Genomic DNA, 24,930 nt, shown 5'->3' with positions numbered 1-24,930 from the left:
TGGCAATATCTCTTTGGGAAGCCGTGTTGGTACAAAACCATGCTGTCAAACAACATTTTTCATTGGTCCAACTAAGAACAAACTGGTGTATGTGTTGCTAGCAATAAATTGCCTACAGATGCAATTTAAAATGTCTTCTTTGCTAAGTTTTCTGTTATGTGTAGAAACAGAATGATGTCAGGATCAATGTAAAGTTATTTAACTGACTGAAAAACATTCCCGTGTCCAAATAAAAACTCATAAATTCAAGAACATTAATGTTCAAGACCAATTTTTTAAAAAAGATTACAAAGTCTGGCTCCTTGCAGGCAAAATCAAGGCATTAAAAAATATGTTGAAAAAGCTTCCCTCGCTTCGAGAGTCCTGCTGACAGGCAGCCTGCTGGCGGGCAGCGTAGTAATGAACCAGCAGAAGGGGGTGAAGACATCATGGAGTCATCCACCCCGGTTTCAGGCTTCTATGACGACACATGTTTACAGGACACCGTGCAGTGGATTTCGCTGAGGTGGTGGTAAAGATAATGGTTTCCTTGAGCTGTCTGATGAGTGAAACAATCACTAAATGCTCGTCCTGTGCCAGTTAGATATGTTGAATGTGGTTATCTGTGTGTGTGTTACCTAACTGTGTGAGTGCCTTCCTGTAGGATCCAGAGATCCGCTGGCACGATGTCCCGTTTCCTCCGCACACACCACATCTGTCTACAGTCTTACTGCTGTACAGCTCCCCATCACACCCCACAGGCTGGAACAGAGGAGCAGACATAATACACATACATGTGACACTGTTTGTTCTTCAGAGACAACACTCATGCAGCTTTTTCTCACAACAACCAGAAACACCTGACTTGAATTTTTACTACCAGGAAATATATTCTTCCAAGCCACGTGATTGGGTGAAGGTGTTCACATGTTTTGCTCTTTAAAGCACACTTTTAAACACAGCCGAGTTCAATCACATGTCAGAGTGGGGAGGAAAGGTGACGTGGAGCCCAACAGGGCAGTCAGCTGCCCCACATCTGGGTTCAAGAAGAAAGGTCATGAATGTCAGCTCCTTTAGCTCCCCCCCTACTACAGCGACAGCAGAACATACAAAGAACTTCTTTATAGTGAAGTGAAACCATGTGTTGAAAGGTGAAGGCTGTTCCCAGCATGCCTCAGTACTGACAGCAGCTGCGTCCTCCTCTGCAGAGTTTACCCTCCTCTAACAGATACTCGAACCAAACAGCTCATATCATCTCAGACTGCCTGAGAAATCACGGCGGTAAATTAAAAGCATCATGCATGACGAGCACAATGAGTCTGACAGAGCAGCTGTGGGATGTAGTGGAACATCATGAAAATGCTGACCACAAAGCTGCAGCAACTGTGCCATCCTGCCAAAGTACACGAAAAAGTCTGAGCGCCTTGTTGAATGAACACCACGGCGTACAAGCTAACGAAGCAGCTAACGAATGTATTTTCTATGATGTTGAAAATATTTCATTAAGATTTTCTACAGTAAAAAAGCATCTGAACTTTTTCTGGTTGGTTACCTGACACATCCCCTCGATACACACTCCATGGTTTTTAGTATCCCGACAGGAGGTGCCATCGTGGGCAGGAACCAGCAGCTGTCGCTCACCACTGATGGTGGTACACTGCAGGTCACATGGTCTATTGGAGATGCTGATGTAATCGGCTACATGGGGAAGGACACATTTAAGAAAGCATTTCTTTAACAACACCAACAAATTGCACTGGCTACATCGTGTCAAATACACAATCTTCACATGTTGTATCTACTGTTGCATCGTCAAACGTAGATGATGAAAGTGAACTGACACATGAGGCTGACCTGGGTACAGGGGTATCCACTGATAGTATCTCCTTCCAAAGGCTTTAGAGTTGAACTGGGAACACTGGTGCTGCTTGAAGCTAACACTGGTGCTGGGACACGGCTACAAAACAAATACATACACAAAACGAACAAACACAGAAAAAAGCTTCAATGCTTATTTCTACCGTTTCCTTATTGTAATCAATCAGTAAAGGATCAATATCATACCTGCTTTGAACAGAGCTGGTACTTCTTAGGGGAGCCAACACAACAGGAGCTGTTAACATTTTGAGTGGAGGACAGCCTGAGACAGACAGGAGTGTCAGGGTGCAGGATGATCAACACTTTTATTAATGACACCGTTCATCTAACTGCAGTGCTGCTGGCAGCTTGTGCTTTCACACCAAAGCTTCAATTTGCCAACTGTGATGGCCAAACCCACGGCCACACTCGAAAGTCGGGAACTCTTGTATTTTCATTTCTTCATTTGAACACAAGAACACACTTTAGTTTCCAATAAGTTTATTGATTGGTTTGGATACATTTGTTCTTTTTGTAAGCGCGCACATTTAGGTTATGTATTCATACCAGTTCATTACTTTGTTTGACTAAGCTTTGTTTCTTTTACTTGCTGCTTACCTGCCATGATCCCTGAGAGTTACCAGACAAAAGGTGGAGGCCAGGGTTTAAAGCCCTTAAATACAAAGAGGGATAATTGGACCGCACCACCACTTCCTGCTGAAGGAGACAATGTTAAAAAAAAGCTTTTGTATTTGATTACATATTTGAGTTTAGGGTTCAGTGATTTTGACTTTCTTCTTTGGTGTTGACTTTATAAACAAACCAGGCTGTACTGCATAATTTTTGTGGTTTATGATTGCGTTTTATTTAGTTACCCCTCGTGTGTCATAGTGGTCTGATCAGTCCTTATATAAACCCTTGTGTGTCATTTCCTGTTTAGGTCAGTTATGTTTGTTTGGGCTGAGTTTAGGGTTGTTTCTTTGACCTCTTTTATGAGCTCAACGTTTGTTATTTTTGTAAATATAATTTTTGGGGGTTAAATGGAAACCCTGGTTTTTCTAATAATTCCTGTGACCATCATAATTCCTGTGTCCATCACACCAACACACTGACAATAAATAAACTGTGTGTAACTGAGTATCATGGATGATGTCACCAAGCTATCCACCAACAGTGTCCAGGTCTTACCTTAGATGGTAAGCTCTTAGAGATGACTGATTTTCTTGAATGGACATGCCTAATCCTGCACTTTCCTTCCACTGCCCACTAGCTACACCATGGTTACTGTGGCACAGTGGGTATCTTTATTTGCCTGCTAAATTCATCCGTTTTTCTTAATCGCTTTGGTCAGAATGAAGTGGAGCTGGAGCCTATCCCTGCACAGACAGGACACACCTGGGTTAACTCACCAATACATCACAGGGTGAAGACAAAGAGAAACACATAAATACTCCCACCCAGCAAAGGCCATTTTAGGATCATCACTTCATTCTGTTGTTCTCAGACTGAGTCACTGTAGGTGGGATGTTGCAGCTCTAACCTGACTGTTGTTCAGGTAAAATTCAAATGTGTTTTTTAAAATCATAATCATTAAAAAGGGATAAAACTTTTTGTTCAGATTCCAAAGTGGGCCATGGCAGAAGAAGCTCGACACCACTGTAGAAACCCAGCAAGCTTGTCTGCAGCCTGTGGGAACAGACCGAAGGAGAACATTTACAGCTCGTACTGGCCTCATTAAAACTTCCTTTCCTACAGCAGTAAGACGTAAACACAGTAAACTATTTAGCAGCCAAAGCAGTGGATCTGTTTCTTAGGAGGAGGCCATCATGTGTGTGTGTTATTTTGAACTAAAAGAAGAGACTAAATAGCCTTATTTATGTGTTTGTGTGTAACTTTGGGAGGACAGAGAGTTACAGCATCTGTCTTTCATTACAGCGTTAATATCTCCCAAACACACACCTCTCTCACTGTATCTGCTTCCATTCAAACACTGTTTAGACTGTAAAAACAGGAGAGACGCTGACAAGAGATGAACGCTAAGACAGAGGCCATAGACAGAGACAGAGGCCATAAAGCAGGATGGGGGGGGGAGGAAGGAGGTGGGTCAAACACTGACGAGGAGTAACAAAAGGAAACTTTATACTTTATATTCACCACAAATAAACCCGTCTAAAAACAAAATTGATCAGTTTTTGGACAACATAACTCTTCCGAAATTATTAGACAGTCAAGCAATGGCACTGGATTCACCACTGACACCAGGTGAACTCCAGGAAGCCCTGATAAGTATGCCCAATAATAAGGCTCCAGGTCCAGACGGCTTTCCTGCAGAATTCTACAAAGAATTCTGGTCGATTCTAGCACCAGTTTTCTACAGAACGTTGTTGGAAATCAAAGAAAAGGTCAGACTTCCATCAAATATGAATTCTGCAAACATTAATCTCCTGCTAAAACCAGGCAAAGACCCTGTATATCCCTCAAGCTATCGTCCAATATCCCTTATAAATGTAGACCTTAAAATAATCTGCAAAGCTCTCTCAAAGAGACTAGAGAAAATAACCCCCCTCTTAATTCATCCTGACCAAACTGGTTTCATAAAAGGTAGGCACTCATCAACAAACACACGTAGATTACTTAATTTGATAGACTACTCATACAGTAAAAACCTAGAAACTACAATATTCTCTTTAGACGCAGAAAAAGCATTTGACAGAGTTAACTGGAAATTTCTATTTGCAACTTTACACAAATTTGGTTTTGGATCCTCTTTCATAAACTGGTTAAAAATATTATATAATTCCCCAACAGCTTGTGTTAGAACAAATGACCAGACATCCTCCAGCTTCTGTCTCTTGAGGGGCACCAGGCAGGGATGCCCACTCTCCCCTTCACTGTTTGCAATTTTTATTGAACCACTAGCAGCAGCAATTAGACAATTCAGTAATTAAGGGCATAAAATGCAAGAACGTGGAACATAAAATCAGCCTTTATGCGGATGATGTGTTACTCTTTCTCCAAAATTCACAAACCAATATCTCTGGGGTGATTGAATTGATAAACTCTTTTGCAAGAATATCAGATTACTCAATTAACTGGTCAAAATCTACAGTTCTACCGATTAATTGCTCCCTCCATAATTCCTCTTCTACACCACTGCAATCGGGAAATATAAAATATTTAGGTATTAATGTTTCTCCCAAGCTTGCAGATCTAACTAAATTAAACCATATCCCACTTTTAAAGAAGGTAGAAGATGATCTGGCTAGGTGGAAATGTCTACCCATATCACTCATGGGAAGGGTTGCCGCTATAAAAATGATGGTCTTACCAAAAATAAATTATTTATTCTCAATGATCCCAACTAAACCGCCACAAGATTGGTTCAGATCTCTAGATTCATGTATGTCCAAATACCTTTGGAAAAATAACCCCCCATGTATAAGCTTAAAAACACTACAAAAGACCAAGGATAAAGGAGGATTAGAACTGCCTAACTTTCAGCACTACTTCTTAGCCAACAGGCTTCAGTTTATCTCAGGATGGCTAAAACATACCCTCTTAGATGAACCTTGGCTAGATGTAGAACAAGCACTTTGCAATAATCTAGAGATCTCAGACCTACCATTTATCAGCTCAAACATCCAACGACATGAATGCTTTAAAAGCATCAACATCAGCTCTTCTCTGACAGCATGGTGGGAGTTTCTAAAATTGACGGCGTCTTCATTAATCCCATGCAAACGTATACCTATCTGGAACAACCCTGACATATTACAAAACAATAATATGATAAACTTTCCAGATTGGAGTGGTAAAGGAATCAAATATTTAGAACATATACTAGAAGGAACAGAATTTATTTCATTTGACGGACTAGTTACACAATATGGGATCAACAAGAAAAGATTTTTAGAATATCAACAAATTAAATCCATAGTAAAAAAGAAATTTAAACCGGGTCAAGTTGAACTACAAACACCACCAAGTGTGGTTCAATTTCTTACTCTTAAAACCCCCAAATTACTATCCAAAATATACAGAATGCTTTCTAAAACAGATGAATCAATATCACTTCCTATTGCAAAATGGGAAGCGGATTTATCAGTTAACTTAGACCAAAACTTCTGGTCTCAGACTTGCTTAAAAACCTTTCATCTAATCAGAAATCCCAGTCTTCAATTAATTCAATACAAAATACTACATAGAGTGCACTATACAGGTCATCGGATGTTCAAGATGGGCTTTACGTCTACCAACAACTGCTCACACTGCCAAACCAATTCACCGGACAATTACATCCACGCTCTTTGGTTCTGTCCACCAGTTCAGAAGTTTTGGCGCGAGATATGTGAAGACTTATCGAAGTGTCTAAAATGTAACATTCCAACTTCCCCCTTAGTGTGTTTGTTGGGCAGCTTAGATAATGTCACTACAGAAAAGAATATAGCCCATATGGTTTTCACTGCCCTATGCATAGCCAAGAAAACTGTCCTCATGAACTGGAAAAATACTCGAACTCTTCCACGACATGCATTTTTAATTTCTCTTTGATATTTGGTCACATTGGGACCTGATGAATGTAAAAACAAAGAATTACCAGATTTTTTTTAACCTTATTTTTGTTTCTAAGAAAAATGAGAGCCACATATGAGGATATTCGTTTAAAATTTTGATAGAACAGTGGCAGTATAACGTCCTCGTAAGTGGATATCAGGCCCTTGTAGAACAAAATTGAGTATTTTAGTCTAAATAACCCAAAATGTGATGTCCACATATGTGGACGCAGGTCCTAGGAGGTTAATTCTAACCAATATAGAAATTATCTAATAGATTATATTTAGTCTTGATACAGCCTCTGCCACCACATCAGATCAATTGCTCTGGGCTCCTTTGATCAGCTCCATCACCTAGTGGGGGTGGGGGGTCATAGTTTGGTCCCACCTTCGCTGTTGTGATTGGTGTGGGGGTAGGGCCCCCACGCGGTAGGATTCAGAGTGCTTTCTGAGACACCAGCTGGGGCCTCCCTTGCTAGCAAGTAAAAGATGTTCGCCTTGTTTTTGTCGTTAACGAGAATAAGTTTCTGAACCAGCGGGGCTTGTGGAAACACAGCCCCAACAGTGGGCACGCTACACGGCATCCAGAAGACCATCAGGGTGTACACCTCACCCCTGGCGCCGTTGCCCACCTCTCAATTTTAAATACACGTAGACATTGAGGGCTATCAGGAGGGACTATGCGCTTACCTGCTGCTCTCTGGCAGGTAGCTCCATGCCCTCCTGGGTTTTAGATGCACCTTAGAACACACATGCATCAACACTACATATGAGCGGGTGGAGGGAGGTTTGGAGTCTTCACACACCCCTGTTCTGTGTTGCCTGTTGGAGCAGGGGGGCTGGGTGAAGGAGTTGGCTGTCCGACTGCGGTCTGGAGTGTGGGGCCTCCCTGCTGCTGCGGAGTCGGGGCGGTCTGCCTCTCCCCACTGCAGGGAAAAGGGTAACACCACCTGGGTCTGGGTGCAGTTCCCCCCTCCAGGGGCAAGGGTACCTAGACCCGGTTCGTAGAGTATGCTTGGGGAGTGTGATCGTGTGTACAGTGTCTCTTTATGTCTGTCTCCACGTTGGTTGAGTGTGGAGTAAGTGCATATGAGAGCATGAGGGTGGGAATGGATGTTTGTATATGTGTGTGCCTGTATGTCTGTGTCTATATGTCAGGTTGGGTATCAGACACCACCTCTCTGGGGACATCTCAGGCCCTCCAAGGTATGGAGGCCTATCTTCCCCCACCACTTCCCCTGACAGTGGCGGACACCCTCAGACATCGGTGCGTTGGTGGGTCTTTGTGTCCGGGGATGGCGTCCAGGTACCCACCGGCTCACTCCTTGGTGGCTGCTTATCGGGGCCTGGAGCTTGGGGCTTGCTGGGCCCCTTCAGGGGTGGGGTGCCCTCGGCCTCTCGGCCTGGGGCTCGGTCACTCTGGCACAGCTGGCTGCCGGCGGAGCTCACGGGCACGTCACTGCAACCCCCCCTGGCTTCTGCTCCGCGGCTGCTGAGTGAGCCCTCATCTGGGACTCTCCTCAGCTCTTTCTGGGACAGTGGCGCGGCTGCCCCTCTGTTGGTCTTCCTTGGTCTCTTGTGTTCTGGGGGCCTCTGGATGTCTGGAGCCTGGATCTCCTCCATACCTGCTTCATGCCCTGGAGGACGGGGCTGTGGCCCCCCCACACCCTCTAGCAGATCATTACATGAAGGAACCTTTTAAAAACAAGCACGTCCATGCTCACAGGTGTACACACGGGTGCTCACACACACAAACTACACCCTTTTTGGCTCCTACCTCAAAGCACACTGTGCGCTGTCGATCCGGCACAATAATATTCAATATTTAGTATTTACTGTTATATTCACATAGATTATTGTGATCATGTTGTTTATTATATTGCTCTCTTTTTTTGCTGGTTTTCTGTTTTTTCTTTCTCAACAGGTGATCCAGGTGATTGATAGATGGATTTTTTGTCTGTTTGTTTTGTTGGTTTTTGTTTTTTGCCCTTTATCACCGTCCCTCTTCCCCACTGTTTTTCTTTCCCTCTTTCTTTCCCCCAGTCAAGTCTGTCCCGTGTGTAGCAAGTGAAAATAAATTAAAATAAACAATAAAAGCAAAGGTGAATCAAATAGACCAATACGGCAAGGCCGGGATGGTCCATTTGGTAAAGTAAATCCGTTGGGATCTTTCTTTGCCTTTAGACAATAATTCTGATGGCAGCCTCGCTTCTGTCAGTCTGTCCCAGGGCAGCTGTGGGTACAACTGTAGCTTGCCTCCACCAGTGTGTGAATGTGAGAGTGAATGAATAGTGGTATTGTACAGCGCTTTGAGGGTCTCGAAAAGCGCTATAAAAATGCAATCCATTATTATTATTATTAAAAGAACCAAACGGGACAGGTGAAAAAAAAATTGCTATCCGTGTGATGAATGTAGTGCAGACTCACAGACAAATGAAGGATAAATCAAAGAGAGACTTTTATTTTGGAGGAAGAAGACAAGTGAGTAGAGACAGCTGGGACACGTCAGGAGGGACGAGTTAACATGAGACACACAAGACGAGGACTATCACAATAAAACAGGAAGTCTGGAGTCGGTGGGCGACTCTTGCTCGTGCTGCTGTTTGTGTGGGAACAGCTGTGGAATCACACTTCTTTTAATTATCTGACATAAATAAATGTAAACCGGTCTCATCCAGGAGATACTGGCAGCCTTTCAAAGGACAGAGATGCTTTTTATGCCTTAATTTAGGTTGTATGTGTACTTTACTGTATTTGAAATGTCTGTACTAAAATGTAAATGTTTTCTTTTAATATGATTTTAATATGGTGCAGAAACACTGCAATTACTAAACGAATCGATAGCCACAGCACAGCTGATCTGTTTTATTCTTCAGAACAATGTTTGGTGTTTGTGCGTCTGGGTTACAGTTACATCTGTAGGCTGAGACTGCACATGTATTGGAAACCAAAATATTCAGAAGGTGGAATATCATCTGAAAGTCACTCAGTTACCTCTGCATGAGACAGTGTCTCTCCTGGCTCCTCACTCCTCCTCCACAGCTCCGGGAACAGGAGGACCACGTAGACCACTCCCCCCACCACTGAAACACCTCCTCCTGGGAGAAAATATACAGGCCAGTGAGTAATGTGAAGTGGGTCATTAAGGTCAGCCTGTAGCCATCAAACATTAAAATAATGACCGTTATTGTTGACACCCCTGTTACGAAGAACGCAGATGTCGTCCTTAGCATTCACAGAAGTGGGCACCAAACAGTGGTCTGTGGACCTACTGACCAACCAAACGTTGACAATTAAAGGTCACCTTTTTAAACTTCTCACTAATCGCTGAAACACGACTGTGTAAAGTGTAATATTACACTAGTCAGGCCAATGCAAGCTGTTCATTAGGTCTATCGCAATATGAACAATGAGTTATTGAAGACAAAAGAATTGATTTAAACCAAATTACTGTTTACAGAAATGTACAAATTCAGATTTAAATGTGTTTTGCCTCTTATAGTAAATTATTTACGCTGAAAATATTTTGCAGGAGCTGGAAATGTCTGCAAGCACTTACTTCAGACTTACTTGAGATGTTTTTGTATCCAAGTATTATAGAAAAGTAACAATTTCAATGTCATCAGTTGTCTACCACTTTTTTGGAGTTCAGGCTGAAGAGGACAGCAGCCCAAGCTGAGATGCCTACTCCGTCCACCGGTCTCCTCAGACACTGAGTCCTGAGGATCTCCAACAAGAAACACCTTGTTAAGGAGCTGTGTAGTAGGGCTGGGCCATATCATACCGTTCACGGTAATACCGGTGTAATGTTGAGCAACGATAAGAAACTGAAATATGGCGATAGAATATGGGTAAAACGCGCATGCGCAGTACCTTTGCTTTCATACGCACATGGCGGCGACGCAGAATGAGAAGAGCGAAAGCGGATCGTTGAATGAAACGGATGAAGCAGAACTGGTTTGTAAAAATGCTGCAGCTTCACTGGTGTGGAACTGGTTTAGCTTTTGTCCGTCAGATATACAACAAAGCACTATTTTTGGTAGCGTATGCTAGCGGGCCGTCGTTATTACCCTGTTGTTTGGAAAATACGGCGCACTTAAAATCAATCCTTTGATTTTTCTGAAAGTCGACAGAGCCCCTTATAATCCCGTGTGCCTTATGTATGAATTCTGGTTGTGTTTACTGACCTGGAAACGATTTTATGTGCACGGCGCTCGAAAATCTGTCAAATGCTTTAGTACGACTTTGCTGAGCTACGAAGCCGCACCGCTTGATGGATTGTTGGAGCATTACGGCTATCGTAGGCGGAGCCTCGCGGAGTGATACGTACTGTGCTTCAACATAATATTACCATACTGTGTGTGTTTAACCTCTTTAAGTTTTGTGGATATTATACATGGTTATGCTGAGGATGTGTCGGCCAGTTTCCACTGGAAATGCCTTTTGGTTAAACTGTCAGCGAGGAATTTGCATTTGCACTGTTAAATTTTTATATAACTTTAATGCAGATAAAAAACAGCTGCTTGTTTAAGTGGAAATACATTGATGGGGTTTTTTTGCACTAATAAAGTTGTGGAGTTGTAAAGTATTTTGTCTAGTGCAGGGGTCAGCAACCTTTATCACCCAAAGAGCCGTTTAGACCCAGTTTCCTCGCAAAAGAAAACACTGGGAGCCGCAAATACTTTGTGACATCTAAAATGAAGACAACACTTATATATTGTTTTTTTACCTTTATGCTTTGTGTGAACAACTAAAGTGTGTTGCTTATGAAATCCATGAAGTGCTGCAGAGAAAATTACATTTTATTTATGTAATGAACACATTTTGAACTCTTAAAGAAATATAACAAAAGGAAAGTTGAACTAAAATGATCCAGCAAACAAAAACTGTTGTGAGCCGCCACCCTCATATCACCTTTGAACTTTTGGAGCCTTGACCTGACTTTTAAAAAATAATTGGAAAAAAGCACTATGCTGCTGAAAAAAATGAAAAATAAATATTCGCAAAATTCTGCATAAATATTTATTTATTTACTTATATTTATTTTACATGGTAAATGTGTGTTGCGGGGCGTGGTCTGCAGCGCCGACTGTATGCATACAGCAACCATGTGTGAAAAGTGGTCAATAAAGAGAAGCTGTAAAGCGTGTTCATGCAAACATCATCAGGTCTGCCGTGATACGTTTACAATGAGACTTCTGCTCCTGAACCTCTGCGCACAGCGTCTGCAGGTCGGGGCTGTACGAGTCACTTTCATCTTCACGCAGGACTGTAAGCTGTCGTCTGTGAGGCGTCAGCGTGTTCGTCTTTAACATAGTTCACGGTGGAGCTGCTGACATAATGTGGATCAGAAGATCCATAATTGGCCTACCTGGGGTTGAAAGTCTCGATAAATGCACGCCGTTTCGGCGGGCACACCGGCTTCTGCGAGTGTGACGCTTATTTTGAGCGACGAACAATAATAAAATATAATTTTATTTTTATATTTCAATATCACAATCTTCCAATTTAGAACTACAAGTTTAAAAAGAACTAAACACAAATAAAATACACTGCAGCTAAATACTTTAATTTATTTTCCCAAACCACGCGGAGCCGCAGTATAAGGACTAAAGAGCCGCAGGTTGCCGACCCCTGCTCTAGTGTCAATTATGTCGTCAGTTATATCGTTATTGCAAATTTTCAAATGTATATCGTGATAAATATTTTTGGTCATATTGCCCGGCTCTACTGTGTAGTGACTGTACTGTTAGCGCCTCCAGAACAGCTCAAGTTATTTTTGTGCCTCTATTCTGAGCGCAAATACAAATTTTTTGCAAGTGCACATGTTGGATTTTGAGAAGAAAATTATTTTCAGCGAAGAAAATTGATTGCTGCCTGCAAGAAATGTATTTCAGTATTTGCTAGTATCCATACTCACACAATAACAGCCCCTCTCGCTCAGATCTCTGCTCTGTGCACGCTCAACTCTCTACACCATTATAAGTGTGCCACAAAACACGCTCCAAAATGTAGTTAAATCCATTTTCAGTTAGTATGTTGAATTGTTCTATTTAAAAATTTTTATTTTTTTTAAATACCATTGTTGGTTTTAACCTAATTTAAACCAAACCACTCCACTGGATTTTTCTACACTCTGGACCATGTTTCCAGAATGCAGTAGCTAGCAAGCTGATTGGAGACTGTAACAGCCAATCAGAATTTTTGCATCCAAGTCTGTGATTGGTTGGTTTTGTGGCACACTTATAATGGTGTGCAGAGAGTTGAGCGTGCATGGAGCAGAGATGTTGAGAGCGACACACTGAGAGCAGGTCTGCAGATGTCTGTGAGCACACAGAGCAGAGATCTGAGTGAGAGTGGCTGTTATTGTGTGTGTGTGTGTGTGTGTGTGTGTGTGTGTGTGTGTGTGTGTGTGTGTGTGTGTGTGTGTGTGTGTGTGTGTGTGTGTGTGGATAATAGCAAACAGTGAAATACATTTCTTGCATGCAGCAATGAATTCTCTTCACTCAAAATCATTTTCTCTTCAAAATGCAACATTTGTGTTTCCAAAATGTTATGATGTGCGCTCAGAATAGAGGCACAGAAATAAAGCCATACCTTAACAGGTATTTGCTTGTATCCAAATCTTATTCTTTGTGTAACTATCCAGAGGTTGTGGTCATAGATGAGAGGAGATCTTCCAGTTAAGTATACTGTAGAGGAACTGGTAAACTTCTTCAGGCCTGGCCCTTTGTTCAGCACAACAGACCAGTCCACATCTCGGAACAGTCATCCAGTCCAATTCTTTATCTCCTCACACAATTTGTGAAGTAGTAACCAGATAGTTGCATTCCTCCATGGCATGAAGAGAAACCAAAAACATTAACTGTGTCACTTTTTTGCCTTTTTCTGCAGTTCCAGTAGAGACACTAAAACCCAGCAATCAGTGAACTGAATAGACTAAAGCAATCAACAGAGAGCTGACATTTAAGGTGTTCATGGGTTGATTTGGTGCTCCTGTTGTATTGAGTCAAGAATAAGGTGAAATATTTTACTAATAACTGGTAAAATATTTCACCTTACAAGCTGCTGGGATGTACTGGTTTGACATTAGCAACTACAACTCGAGCATAAACAATAATAGGAACACTCCTGTTTCAGTCATCTGGTCTCTTTATGTAATAATGATAATAATCCATCAGTATTTTTACAACGTCTGATCAAATCCTGCTCTGTTAAACTTTGTAATTGTATATTATACAAACTCCACGCTTCTGTTTCAAAGTAAAAGCGCTTCAAAAACACTTCACTTCTTAACAGGACTTACACCGTGACATTTTCAGGAACTTGTGGCAAACATAGATTTACCTTAATGGTATCTTGATAATGGTACTTACAAACGTGTGCAGTGGTTTGTGTAAGTTTTGAAGACTCACATCATATTTAAGGTTTTGTAAGTGAGTGAGACGGAGTTGTTATTCAAACTTTTAGATAGTTGTATCCACAGAAAAATAAAATGATCCGACTCCATAAGCTGAACTTAATTGTGTGTAAACGGCCAGTTTTTTTTATTCAGGTTTGGATGAGTCTGCCTACAGGAGGGAGGTTGAACGTCTGGTGTCCTGGTGCAGCCACAACAACCTGGTGCTGAATGCCCAGAAGACAGTGGAGATTATTGTGGACTTCAGGAAGCACACAGCCCCACTCCCCCCCATCATCCTGACTGACACCCCCATCACCTCTGTGGACTCATTCCGCTTCCTGGGTACCACCATCACCCAGGACCTGAAGTGGGAGCCCACCATCACCTCCGTCATCAAGAAAGCCCAGCAGAGGATGTACTTCCTGAGGCAGCTGAAGAAATTCAACCTGCCAACACGGACGATGATGCAATTCTACACTGCAATCATCGAGTCCATCCTCACCTCCTCCATCACCGTGTGGTACGCTGGAGCCACTATCAGGGACAAACAGAGACTGCAGCGTGTTGTGCGCTCTGCTGAGAAGGTGATTGGCTGCAGACTCCCATCTCTGCAGGACCTGTACACCTCCAGGACACTGGGGCGTGCAGCTCGGATCTCAGCTGACCCTTCTCACCCTGGACACAGTCTGTTTGACCTGCTCCCCTCAGGCAGGAGGCTCCGGTCCATTCGCACCAGAACCTCTCGCCATAAGAACAGTTTCTTCCCCTCTGCTGTTGGACTCATGAACAATAACCATATGACTGTTCCCACCACTAACACATGACCCTACGCTGTGTTCACTGCATCATTCCATGTTTGGCACTGATCACCACCTGCACTCATGTATATATCATGTATATATCTATCTACTTAGCACTTTTAACTCTTATTCTTATTTTTATTTTCATGTCTATTTAAGCGTAATTTATGACAGTATGTTTGCACTGAAGCACCGCAGCAATTTCCTAATGTTGTAAACCTGCTCAACATTTGGCAATAAAACCCTTTCTGATTCTGATTCTGAAGCAGTTTTACATGTGCTCAAATTGCTATGTATTTATGTGTGGGTGCAAGCACATGCTTGTGAGTACACACCAATCACTGTACACGTCTGTAACCCTTTTGAGGCACATTTCTCTCCATATTTCTCGCCAGCATGTTAAAAATGCCCCCACCTGCAAAAATTCAGAGTCAGACTGAAATCTACATGACAACAGTTCTGTATGCAAAGAAACTCAAAAGACGGTGATCACCTTTTTGCCTGTCTGTTTCCCATTTTGACTTCCGTGTGATCGTAGATGGCTGTCATGCTGCCCCACCCTTACTTCACTTCTGTCCTAACAGACACAGACAGACAAATCATGCACAGACACAAACATGGAGAACATTAGGACGGCTTAAAGAAAAATAAAAGGAAAAAAAATTATATAAATTTAAACCTGCAACCAGTGATGACAGAGCCCTCGCACACCGCTGCACGTCTAGGCGCACTGCGGTTGAGCGTGCTGCAGGTGAACAGCATCGTGTGCTTATGCGGTTTTCTTTAGCTTGAGATGATAATTGGCTGTTGGGTTGTTTATGTAAGGATTGCCATCTATGCCCACTAGAGGGCGATAGAGATACTTACCCGTATGTAATGCTGGTATATATCATGCATGAAACTATAAATGAAAATTTCATGTAGACTGGATGATGTCGCCATACTCAGACTCCCATCAAGCAGGTAAAGTTTGGGACAGACTGGTACAATGCCGATATACAATATACAGAACACAAATATATAAATATCAGGGGTGCAACGATACTCGTATCGATATTGAACCGTTCGATACAGTGCTTTCGGTTCGGTATGCATATGTATCGAACAATACAACATTTTTAATTTATTTTATCAACTTTCCTTCTGACGATGCTGTCTGTGTTGAGCGCTCAGTGGATCTGCGCTCGACAGTGCAGCCTAGGCGGAGTAGTCGAACGCAGATTCACTGAGCGCAGGGCAAGCTAGCGAGACAGAAGCTAAGCTCTCCTTGCAACATGGCAAACTGAACCTCCCCCACCCTCATTCATTGGCGTTTGGAACTATTTTGGTTTTCATGTGATGTATGACCCTGAAGGTAAGCGCGTCATGGACAAAAGTAAAATAGTGTGTCGCATGTGCCACGCAATGCTCAATTACATGGGTGGGAACTAGTGCGTTAGCGCAGTTAGCTCATCTTGACACCGTCCAGCCCCACGCACGGGGCGATCCGCGGTAGCTCGTTAACGGAGATTTGCCGTGTTGTGGCGTTAACGTCATTTCAGATTAACGCTGACAGGACTAGTGGGAACACAACGAATATGACTGCACATTTACTCCGACATCATCCTCGTGCAAAGACAAGTGGAAGCAGACAAAAACAACAAGCACGCATGCTACAAACTTTACCCGAGTCATTTAGACAGCCGTTAGCACATGATTCTCCTTATGGGGACCTGATATGTTTAATATGCTGCTGAGAATATAGCCCAGAAGAAGCGGATAGTATAGCTTTTATTTTGGAAAGAGCCATTTCTCTGTAATAAACTCAATTTACCAAAGATGAGCGATTTCTCGATCGATAGATTTTTTTTTTTTTATTACTTTGTTGTTTCAGCAACATTAAATTTAAAAACTGTACTTTTGAGTTAAAATATATATTTATAATTTTAATAAATGACAAATTAAAAAAGCATGAACATTTTTTATATCGAAAAAATATCGAACCGTGACACCAAAGTATCGAACCGAACCGTGAATTTTGTGTATCGTTGCACCCCTAATATATATGTGTCATATGGTGAAAGGTCCAAGTTTGGCATGCTGCTACAACCACACCCTTACATGAAAACTCAAAAGCTTCACAATATAATGTCAACATCGTCTTAAGACTGTATTCACCAAAGATCATGATGATCTGATTAACAAAGTATTAGGCCTAAATATACTGTTATTAGTAATATTAGACTAGGAGATATTCCAGACAGTAAGAGATCTTGAAGTGTGAGAGAAACAAGGATCTGGTATCCACGTGGCCAGACTCAGTTATAAACAGAGGGTCTGAATGTGAGGTGTGGTGAGGTTTTACTTTGTTTGAGAGAGAAGACGAGGCAGTCTTCGGAGACTGGGTGAAGGTCACTTATGCAGGGATAAAGATCTGAACTGAATTTGGTCGTCGTTGAGGTAAACTCTGAACAGCACATGAATCCAGGTAGCAGTGACCATATCTGTAACGGAGCATGAAAATAACAGAAAGATCTGAAGTTAGAGGTAGACAGCATGAGGTCGAAGATGGATGGGAAGAGAAGTTTAAAGTTTAAAGAAGTTTAAAGTGGTAGTGAAATTAATAAAAATTGATTTCAGTCCAGGAGCAAGGCTGTTGATAATAACTTCTTGGAAAAGGCTCATGAGCTCTGCAATGCTGGGGTTTAGATCTCGAATCTTGTGGCCAAAAATCTAGGTACTTGCATCGGGACTGCCTCTGCATGAGGGCCGAGGCTCTGAACGACGAGACAGGGAGACAGCGGTGGAATGATAACGGATCTGTTCTGAGTAAGAACTGGTGGCTGACAGCTTCATGATGGAAGGGGAATTTCTTTGGCCTTTGTTAATTGGTCTACGGTGGCAAGGTTGTCTCAGTGGATGGGAATGGATCTTTTTGACCATTCATGGCTCCATAAAAAACCCGCACTGAATACTAGGTGCATTTTATAATAATCCCCAAATCTGGCAGAAGGAGCAGCATGTGTGTAGAGCTGAATATCCTCAGGGTAGGACAGCCGAACATGATAAAAGAAAGTGATTCCATTCCAGTTGTGAAGTTTGCGGACGACACTACAGTGGTGGGTCTTATCACCAACGGTGATGAGACGGCTTACAGAGAGGAGGTCAGCGCCCTGACCCACTGGTGTCAAGACAACCATCTCACCCTCAACGTCGCAAAGACAAAGGAGTTGATAGTGGACTTCCGGAGGTGCAGAGAAGTACACACCCCCATCACCATCAACGGCGCTGCTGTGGAGAGAGTGAGCAGCTTCCGGTTCCTTGGAGTACATCTGGCTGAGGATCTTACGTGGTCAGTACACACAAACAAAACAGTGAAGAAGGCGCAGCAGCGCCTCTTCTTTCTCAGGAGACTGAAAAGATTCGGCATGAGCCCCCGCATCCTCAGGACCTTCTATCACTGTGCCATTGAGAGCATCCTCACTGGATGCATCACCACCTGGTATGGCAACAGCACCGCCTACAACTGCAAAGCTCTCCAGCGAGTAGTGCGGTGCTCTGAACGGATAGTTGGAGGTGAGCTTCCCTCCCTCCAAGACATCTACAGGAAGCGCTGCCTGAGGAAAGCGGGGAGGATCATCAAGGACTCCAGTCACCCCAGCCATAAACTGTTCAGACTGCTTCCATCAGGAAGGAGGTTCTGCAGCATCCGGTCCCGTACCAGCAGACTGAGAGACAGCTTCTTCCATCAGGCCATCAGACTGCTGAACACGTCATAGACACCTCAGCTTCACTACTGGAACTTCAACATTATGCACTCCACACTGTATATAAATGCCACTTGTTTTGCACATATTCAACTCTGTATATTTTATATATTTTATTATTATTATTATTATTATTTTTTTTTACTATTTAATTTGTAAAAATGTGTATACACACACACACACACACACACACACACACGTAGGAAAATATTTAGTATACACATCCAGAAATGCATACACTATTATATATTGTACATATATTTATTAGTTTCAGGTTGGCCATTCTTGTATTTTGCTCGTTTGTGTTGTTGTGTTTGCACATCTCTGTTGCTTGTGGGGCTCACACACAAGAATTTCACTCGCATGTGCTGTGCCAGTGTGCCTGCACATGTGATGTGACAATAAAAGTGATTTGATTTGATTTGATTTGATTTGAGTTGGTGAGCAGAAGTTACCAGACTTGCCGTTCAGTTTCAGAAGATCTGTCCAGAGTGACTGTGTCAAGGAGAGATGGTTAAAAGCGCAGCTTGTGGATTTTTGCACAGGGCAAAGTTTAGGTGTCCTAACAGGTGAGCAGCTGCTATTTAGAAAGACAGGAAACAAGGACGTTTTGAAAAAGGAGATTAATTTGATTTAGTTTTTTTAAATGGGTAAAGAAGCCTGGAACTGGATGATAACCCGTGAGTTGGAGGTGACATGGAGGGAGATATAATCAGGAAAACTTTACAAAGATGGACCAAATATTGCAGTTTATGGTTGTTGGAGAGAATCCAACATAGGCAATCATTCAAGTCTATATATTCTCAATGACGCCTTATACAACTTTTTTGTTCTAGACAGGCGTCCTATATCATCGTCCTGAGCGCATTAACTCAAAGTCAGAGTAAAGAGGGTGTTCACGGTCAGCAACAATAAACCGGACCTTCCTTAAACAGCCTGATGATACAGTTTATCCAATGAAGTTTGTTGCTGATTAATATTTTTCCAGCAGTTCTGACGATCCTGTTCAGTTTGTTCTTAATTGCCCGATACGTAAAGCTATTAACGACTTCTGGTGACTGACTTTAAAATACAGCACTTTAAAGGAATTTAGTTACCCAAAGTGCTTTCCAGTTAGAAGACGGCGACAATAAAATACACAAACACATATCAAATAAAGAAGACAAAAAATACAAAACAGAAAAATAAAAACACAAAATGTACAATACATAAACATAAGTCTTAAAAGGGTACAAAAGATTAAAATTGATGAAAAAACTGACTAAAACTACCTGGACGCTAACAGTAGTACTCACATTGAAATCCAAAGGCTTTTTTTTTTAACCTCCTATGACCTGGCGTCCACATATGTGGGCATCACATTTTGGGACATCTAGACCAAAATACTTAATTTTTCTCTACAAGGGCCTGATATCCACTCACGAGGACATTATACTGCCACTGTGCTATCAAAATTTGAAACAAATGTCCTCATATGTGGATCTCATTTTTCTCAAAAACAAAAATTAGGTAAAAAAAAAAAAAAAAAGAATTGGTAATTCTTTGTTTTTACATTCTTTAGGTCCCAATCAACCCAAATAGCAAAGAAAAATTAAAAATGCATGCCATGAAAGAGTTTGGGTCTTTGGAGGTTAAACATGATTTAAAAACTGCAACTGCTGGGGCCAATCTAACAGGAACAACCCATTCCACAATCTGGGGACCAACAGTAAACTCTCAATCCACCCAGTGTTTCAGTCTCCACACAGGGACAGCAAGTATAATGAAGCACAAACATAATGAGGTACATTTAAAGTTTGCTGAACAACATTTAGACAAGCCTGGGAAAAACTGGGAGAGTAGAGTCTGGTCACATGAGACCAAAACTGACCTCTGGATGCCAGAATACACCCCATGTTTGGAGGTGAACGGCACTGCACCCCCAAAACACCAAATGGTGTGGGGCTGTTTTTCAGCATACAGCACTGTGATTCAGATAATTGAAGGAAGGATGAGTGGAAAAATGTCCTGAGAGTCTTGATAAAAACCTGCTGCCACCTACCAGGATGATGAAGATGAAACGAGGGGACAGTGATGCCAAACACAGCCAACAAACTCGGTTAGTTTCAGAGAAACAAACCAAAGCTGCTAGAATGACCCGGAACCTTCTGGACTGTGTGGAAGCACGGGTAAAATCACACCTGTCACTGTGACTAGTTTCTGCATACAGCAGGCGTATTGAAGCCAACAAACATTTTTGTACGACGTATTGAATCCATTTCAGTAAACATGTTCGATACTGGTTCCCTCTGTCATTTCTCATCATTGCACATCATTTATGGACATCTATGGTTTGATTTTTTTTTCTTTTTAGCATGTGGGGATTGGATGGGTTGTTGACAACATCTATTGAAAATTTAATGTCAATAGCACTTTTATAAGTATAAAAATTGGTGATGTGTTCAATACTAATTTTACCCACTGTATATTACAGATATGTATTGCTGTCTGATACGGTTCATCCAAGAAATATATGCTGTAGTTTAACTGAGTGAAACCCATGCATCCCATTATTGTGTTCCTTAGCACCCATACAGTTTACGGATGCAACTTGCTGACCAAGTTTAAAACTTAATAAATATGAGACGATGGGATGGCCCAGACAGTATAAAAGAGGGATATGCAGCTTCTAGGCATGAAGAGTGAAGCCAACACACACGTGTCTTAAACTCACATTCTCTTTAGAAACCGCTCTCTGGTTGTATAGATGTCCATGGGAAAATGTCTCTCAGCCCTCTGTATCTATGACCTTTAGTAAACATTTTCCTGTTGAGTTTGTGGGTCCAGCTTGGGGTCATATTCCACAGAGCATTGAGTCCCTTTTTGTGAATAAGAGTAATTTTCTTATTATGACCATCTTTTATTTATAGTCAGAGGATCTGACTCAAAAAATAAATGCTCTGTATGGACCACAGCTGTTACTGAGAAACTACTGCATACTGTAAAATGCTCTAATTAAGTTTCCGTTAGTTACCTGTAGTTAGCCTAGTAAATGAACAAAGTTCAGACAAAAATAAAATTTTGAGATCTACTCTTGCAGCAAACCATCTGTTTGAATTAGACAGTAGTTCAAGAAGCTGATGTTTTTAGCCACACTGTGATAAACAAGCAGGAAAGCTGAATGGGGGAAGCGGCAGAACAGCCCAAACACTGAACCACCGAAGACAAAAGACGCTTTTTCATTTGGCTTCAAACATAAAGCACACATCATACAGGGCATGTTTGAACGTATATGACACCAGTTATTGCGGGAGAGCTTCAACAGCTAGTGTTACATCTGCTTTGATCATAAGCAACATTTAAGTCACTTCACTGCTGTCTGTTTGCCGTCTAATGTGAACAGTGTTGAGCAGTTTTATGGCTCTTTACAGTCCAACGCGGATACGTCGAGGGGAACAGTGACTTCCCCGGACTGGGGAAGACTTATCTTCCCATCCGCCTGTACGGGGAAGCTCGACTTTCAGTCAGAGAGCGCATTGCCATGTTACTAATAAACCGACTCGGAGGATGGCATCAATTACGAACTTGATACGAAAACTGGTGATAAAAACCGTGAATTACCAAGACCCCCTTCATAACGTCTGAACAGACACAGAATTGATCGGAATGAAGTGAACGGCGACGACCCGAGTTATTTACCTTAACGGGCCAGCTGTCCGTTAGCGGGAAAACCGGGAGATGAAGCAGGAGAATTGAGCAAACCGGGAGAGTTACGATTCCTTTAGCGAACATAGTCCATTCATGTCAGGGACCTACAACACTTCCCCTCCCTCCTCGTTACCTCCGGACCCTCCTCGCTCCTCTCCTTGTGCCCCACTTCGACCCCCCCTTTGAAGTAGCTACGCCTTCTGCTCTCACTTGCACGCACGCATGTGCACACTCATCTGCTTGCCCGGATAGCACAACTCTTGACCGCTACATGACATGAAGGCAGGGGCGTTTCCATGAAATTTAAGTCGGGGTGGCACAGGGAACCTAAAAAGCGAGGAAATGCAGATATCTGGTTTGGAATAATACAGTGTAACAATGTATCCAGAGGACCGTGGATGCACTATTCTGGGTTTTCTGTAAATTAAGCAGATAATTACCTTTTCTCTTTGACAGCTCTTCTCTCAGTTACAGCTGCTTTGGTGTTAATGAAATTAACAGGCGCACTACAGGGACAACCCCCAAAATAGGAGTGTGGGGGGCCATTGACAGTTTTTCCCTTCTCATCTTTTCTGACTGTTTTATCACTAGTTATCCATTTGGTTATGGTCATTGTTGCTACTGGCTGCATTAGGTGAGCCTCCAGAGGTTGCAAAAATAGTCCGACTCTGCCTGGATGGGGTATCAATATGTGCCGCTGACACAAGGCTTGTCTCTCATCACAGTCAAGAGCATAGGAGAAAATCCAGGAGACAGCCAGTTACTCCAGGAGAGCTGAACAGGGCAGTCAAAGGCTACGTTCACACTGCAGGCGAAAGCGCATCAAATCCGACTTCTTTGACCCTATGCGACCCATATCCGATCATGGTGTGACAGTGTGAACAGCACAAATCCGATATTTTCAAATCCAACCTGGGTCACTTTCGTATGTGGTACCGAATCCGATACATATCTGATGTTCTAGAAAGCATCTGCTGTTTGATGGTCTTGTCGCATTAAATCCGTCTTTTATGTCACTGACACGAGACAAAACGCCAATTATCTCCGCCGGAGAAGCGCCCGATAAGACATCGTGAACGCTTCCTGGCCATCCAGTGTAGATGTTAGTGAAACTGTTTGGAAGACAACGTTGGAGAAACGTGAACATTTTATTTGTACTGTATAATCTGCAGATTCTGACAGAAATCTGCAGCTATCCTTTGAAGCACCGCTCCTCTAAGACAGCAATCAGGATCATTATTAGGCCAAATGTAATGTCCGTCAGTCAAACAATACTGTTTGCTCTGGGTCCAAACAGAGCGCGTTCTATGTGATGCCTTCTTTTGCACATGCGGCCGCTTTGAAGGTTCACACTAGAGCGCGTTTGCTGTCACTTTTTATTTGTCGTGTGAACAAGCAGACAAAAAAATTGGATTTGATCAAACAATTGGAATTGAGCATTAAGACCTGCAGTGTGAACGTAGCCAAAGGTCCTTACCTCATCAGCAGGACCTTCCTGCTTCCTTGTGCAAGGAGAAACAGAACCAGCACTCCCAGTCCTACAAAATTACCTCCAGCAGGCACTGGCATGAATGTCTCTGACCAAACAATGTGGCAGACATAGAAGGGTCTGCAGAAGCTGTGGAGAACAATCTGCTGCCTGTAATATCATTCAGAATGACTGGTTTGATGGTGGGTCGGTGATGCTCTGGGGAGGCCATGGAGAGACGCAGAGCTCTACAGGCTAGCACGCTGACTGCTATTAGCTATTGTGATCTCTACTTTCAAGATTAGGCTTCAAACTTTCCTTTTTGCTAAAGCATATAGTTAGGGCTGGACCAGGTGACCCTGAATCCTCCCTTAGTTATTCTGCAATAGGTGTAGGCTGCCGGGGGATTCCCATGATGCACTGGGTGTTTCTTCTTCACTCACTATGTGTTAACAGACCTCTCTGCATTGAATCATATCTGTTATTAACCTCTGTCTCTCTTCCACAGCATGTCTTTATCCTGTCTTCCTTCTTTCACCTCAACCAATCACAGCAGATGGCCCCGCCCCTCCCTGAGCCTGGTTCTGTTGGAGGTTTCTTCCTGTTAAAAGGGAGTTTTTCCTTCCCACTGTCGCCAAAGTGCTTGTTGGGGTTTTCTCTGTATGTATTACTGTAGGGTCTACTTTACAATATAAAGCACCTTGAGGTGACTGTTGTTGTGATTTGGCGCTGTGTAAATAAAAATGGACTAAAAATCCTTGGACCCATTGTCAGACCCTAAGCTGGTGTGGTGGGTCCTGGGTTCCTCCTAGTGCACAACCAGTGTAGGGACTAACGTGTTATTAAGTAATGCGTTACAGTAACTACGTTATTATTCTGGTAACGAGCACGGTAACTAATTATTATGCCAAAATCAGGAACGCGTTAATCGTTACTGGGATTTAGATAGGCTCGTTATTCGTTACTTTGTGTGGTGGCTATCGCGGAGCTTCCACAGATTCAGTAACATTAGCAAGTGGTGGAGGAGGGAAAGGGGACGCAAGAGGAGGAGAGACCCGAGGCGGCCGCCGGTCCGAGTATCAGGTGAACTGAACTTCAGGTAAGAAGTTATGACCTGCAGTCTATCTGGGTCAGATATAAACCAAGTTTAGGTGGAGTTTATTTTCGTTGTGCTGACTTTTTACAGTCAGTTACAATAACTCGTACTGCTACTAGCTAGCATGACGGAGTTTCCATACAGCTGGGTGGGTGCTATGATGTTACTGATAGTGAACTTTATTTTGTTCATAAGGTTAATTATTAGAGCTGCCAACCATCCCCAAAAACACAGAATCATCTCGTATTCAGAGAAAATATTACGCGTATTGAGCTGAGAAGGAACACACTTTGTCCCGGACTTCAGCTAGAAGGGAAAAAGACACAAAGCTGGAGTTATTCT

At 42.5% G+C, this 24,930-nt stretch overlaps 1 protein-coding gene across 3 annotated transcripts in view; it reads right to left on the bottom strand.

The window, feature by feature from the left end:
* Nucleotides 1–22,573, bottom strand: part of si:ch211-267e7.3 (ADAMTS-like protein 2) — a 36,955-nt gene extending 14,382 nt beyond the window's left edge. Inside the window, exons 1-8 of one of the 3 annotated variants that reach the window (XM_040002564.1) lie at nucleotides 22,016–22,120; nucleotides 16,936–17,074; nucleotides 15,085–15,168; nucleotides 9,384–9,487; nucleotides 2,044–3,212; nucleotides 1,821–1,936; nucleotides 1,532–1,677; nucleotides 618–741 (exon numbers count right to left, since the gene is read on the bottom strand). In XM_040002564.1, the coding sequence (XP_039858498.1) occupies nucleotides 618–741; nucleotides 1,532–1,677; nucleotides 1,821–1,936; nucleotides 2,044–2,102 (445 nt within the window). In that variant the 5' untranslated portion in view covers nucleotides 2,103–3,212; nucleotides 9,384–9,487; nucleotides 15,085–15,168; nucleotides 16,936–17,074; nucleotides 22,016–22,120. Of the gene's footprint in view, nucleotides 1–617; nucleotides 742–1,531; nucleotides 1,678–1,820; nucleotides 1,937–2,043; nucleotides 3,213–9,383; nucleotides 9,488–15,084; nucleotides 15,169–16,935; nucleotides 17,075–22,015 lie in introns of all 3 variants that reach the window. The other 2 variants (XM_040002563.1, XM_040002561.1) reach the window with 2 other exon arrangements.
* Nucleotides 22,574–24,930: the final 2,357 nt, after the last annotated feature.

This window comes from Simochromis diagramma, unplaced genomic scaffold (genome assembly GCF_900408965.1).
Source record: "Simochromis diagramma unplaced genomic scaffold, fSimDia1.1 OVJJ01000445.1, whole genome shotgun sequence".
NCBI lineage: Eukaryota > Metazoa > Chordata > Actinopteri > Cichliformes > Cichlidae > Simochromis > Simochromis diagramma.
This window is presented reverse-complemented; position numbering and strand designations above follow the sequence as displayed.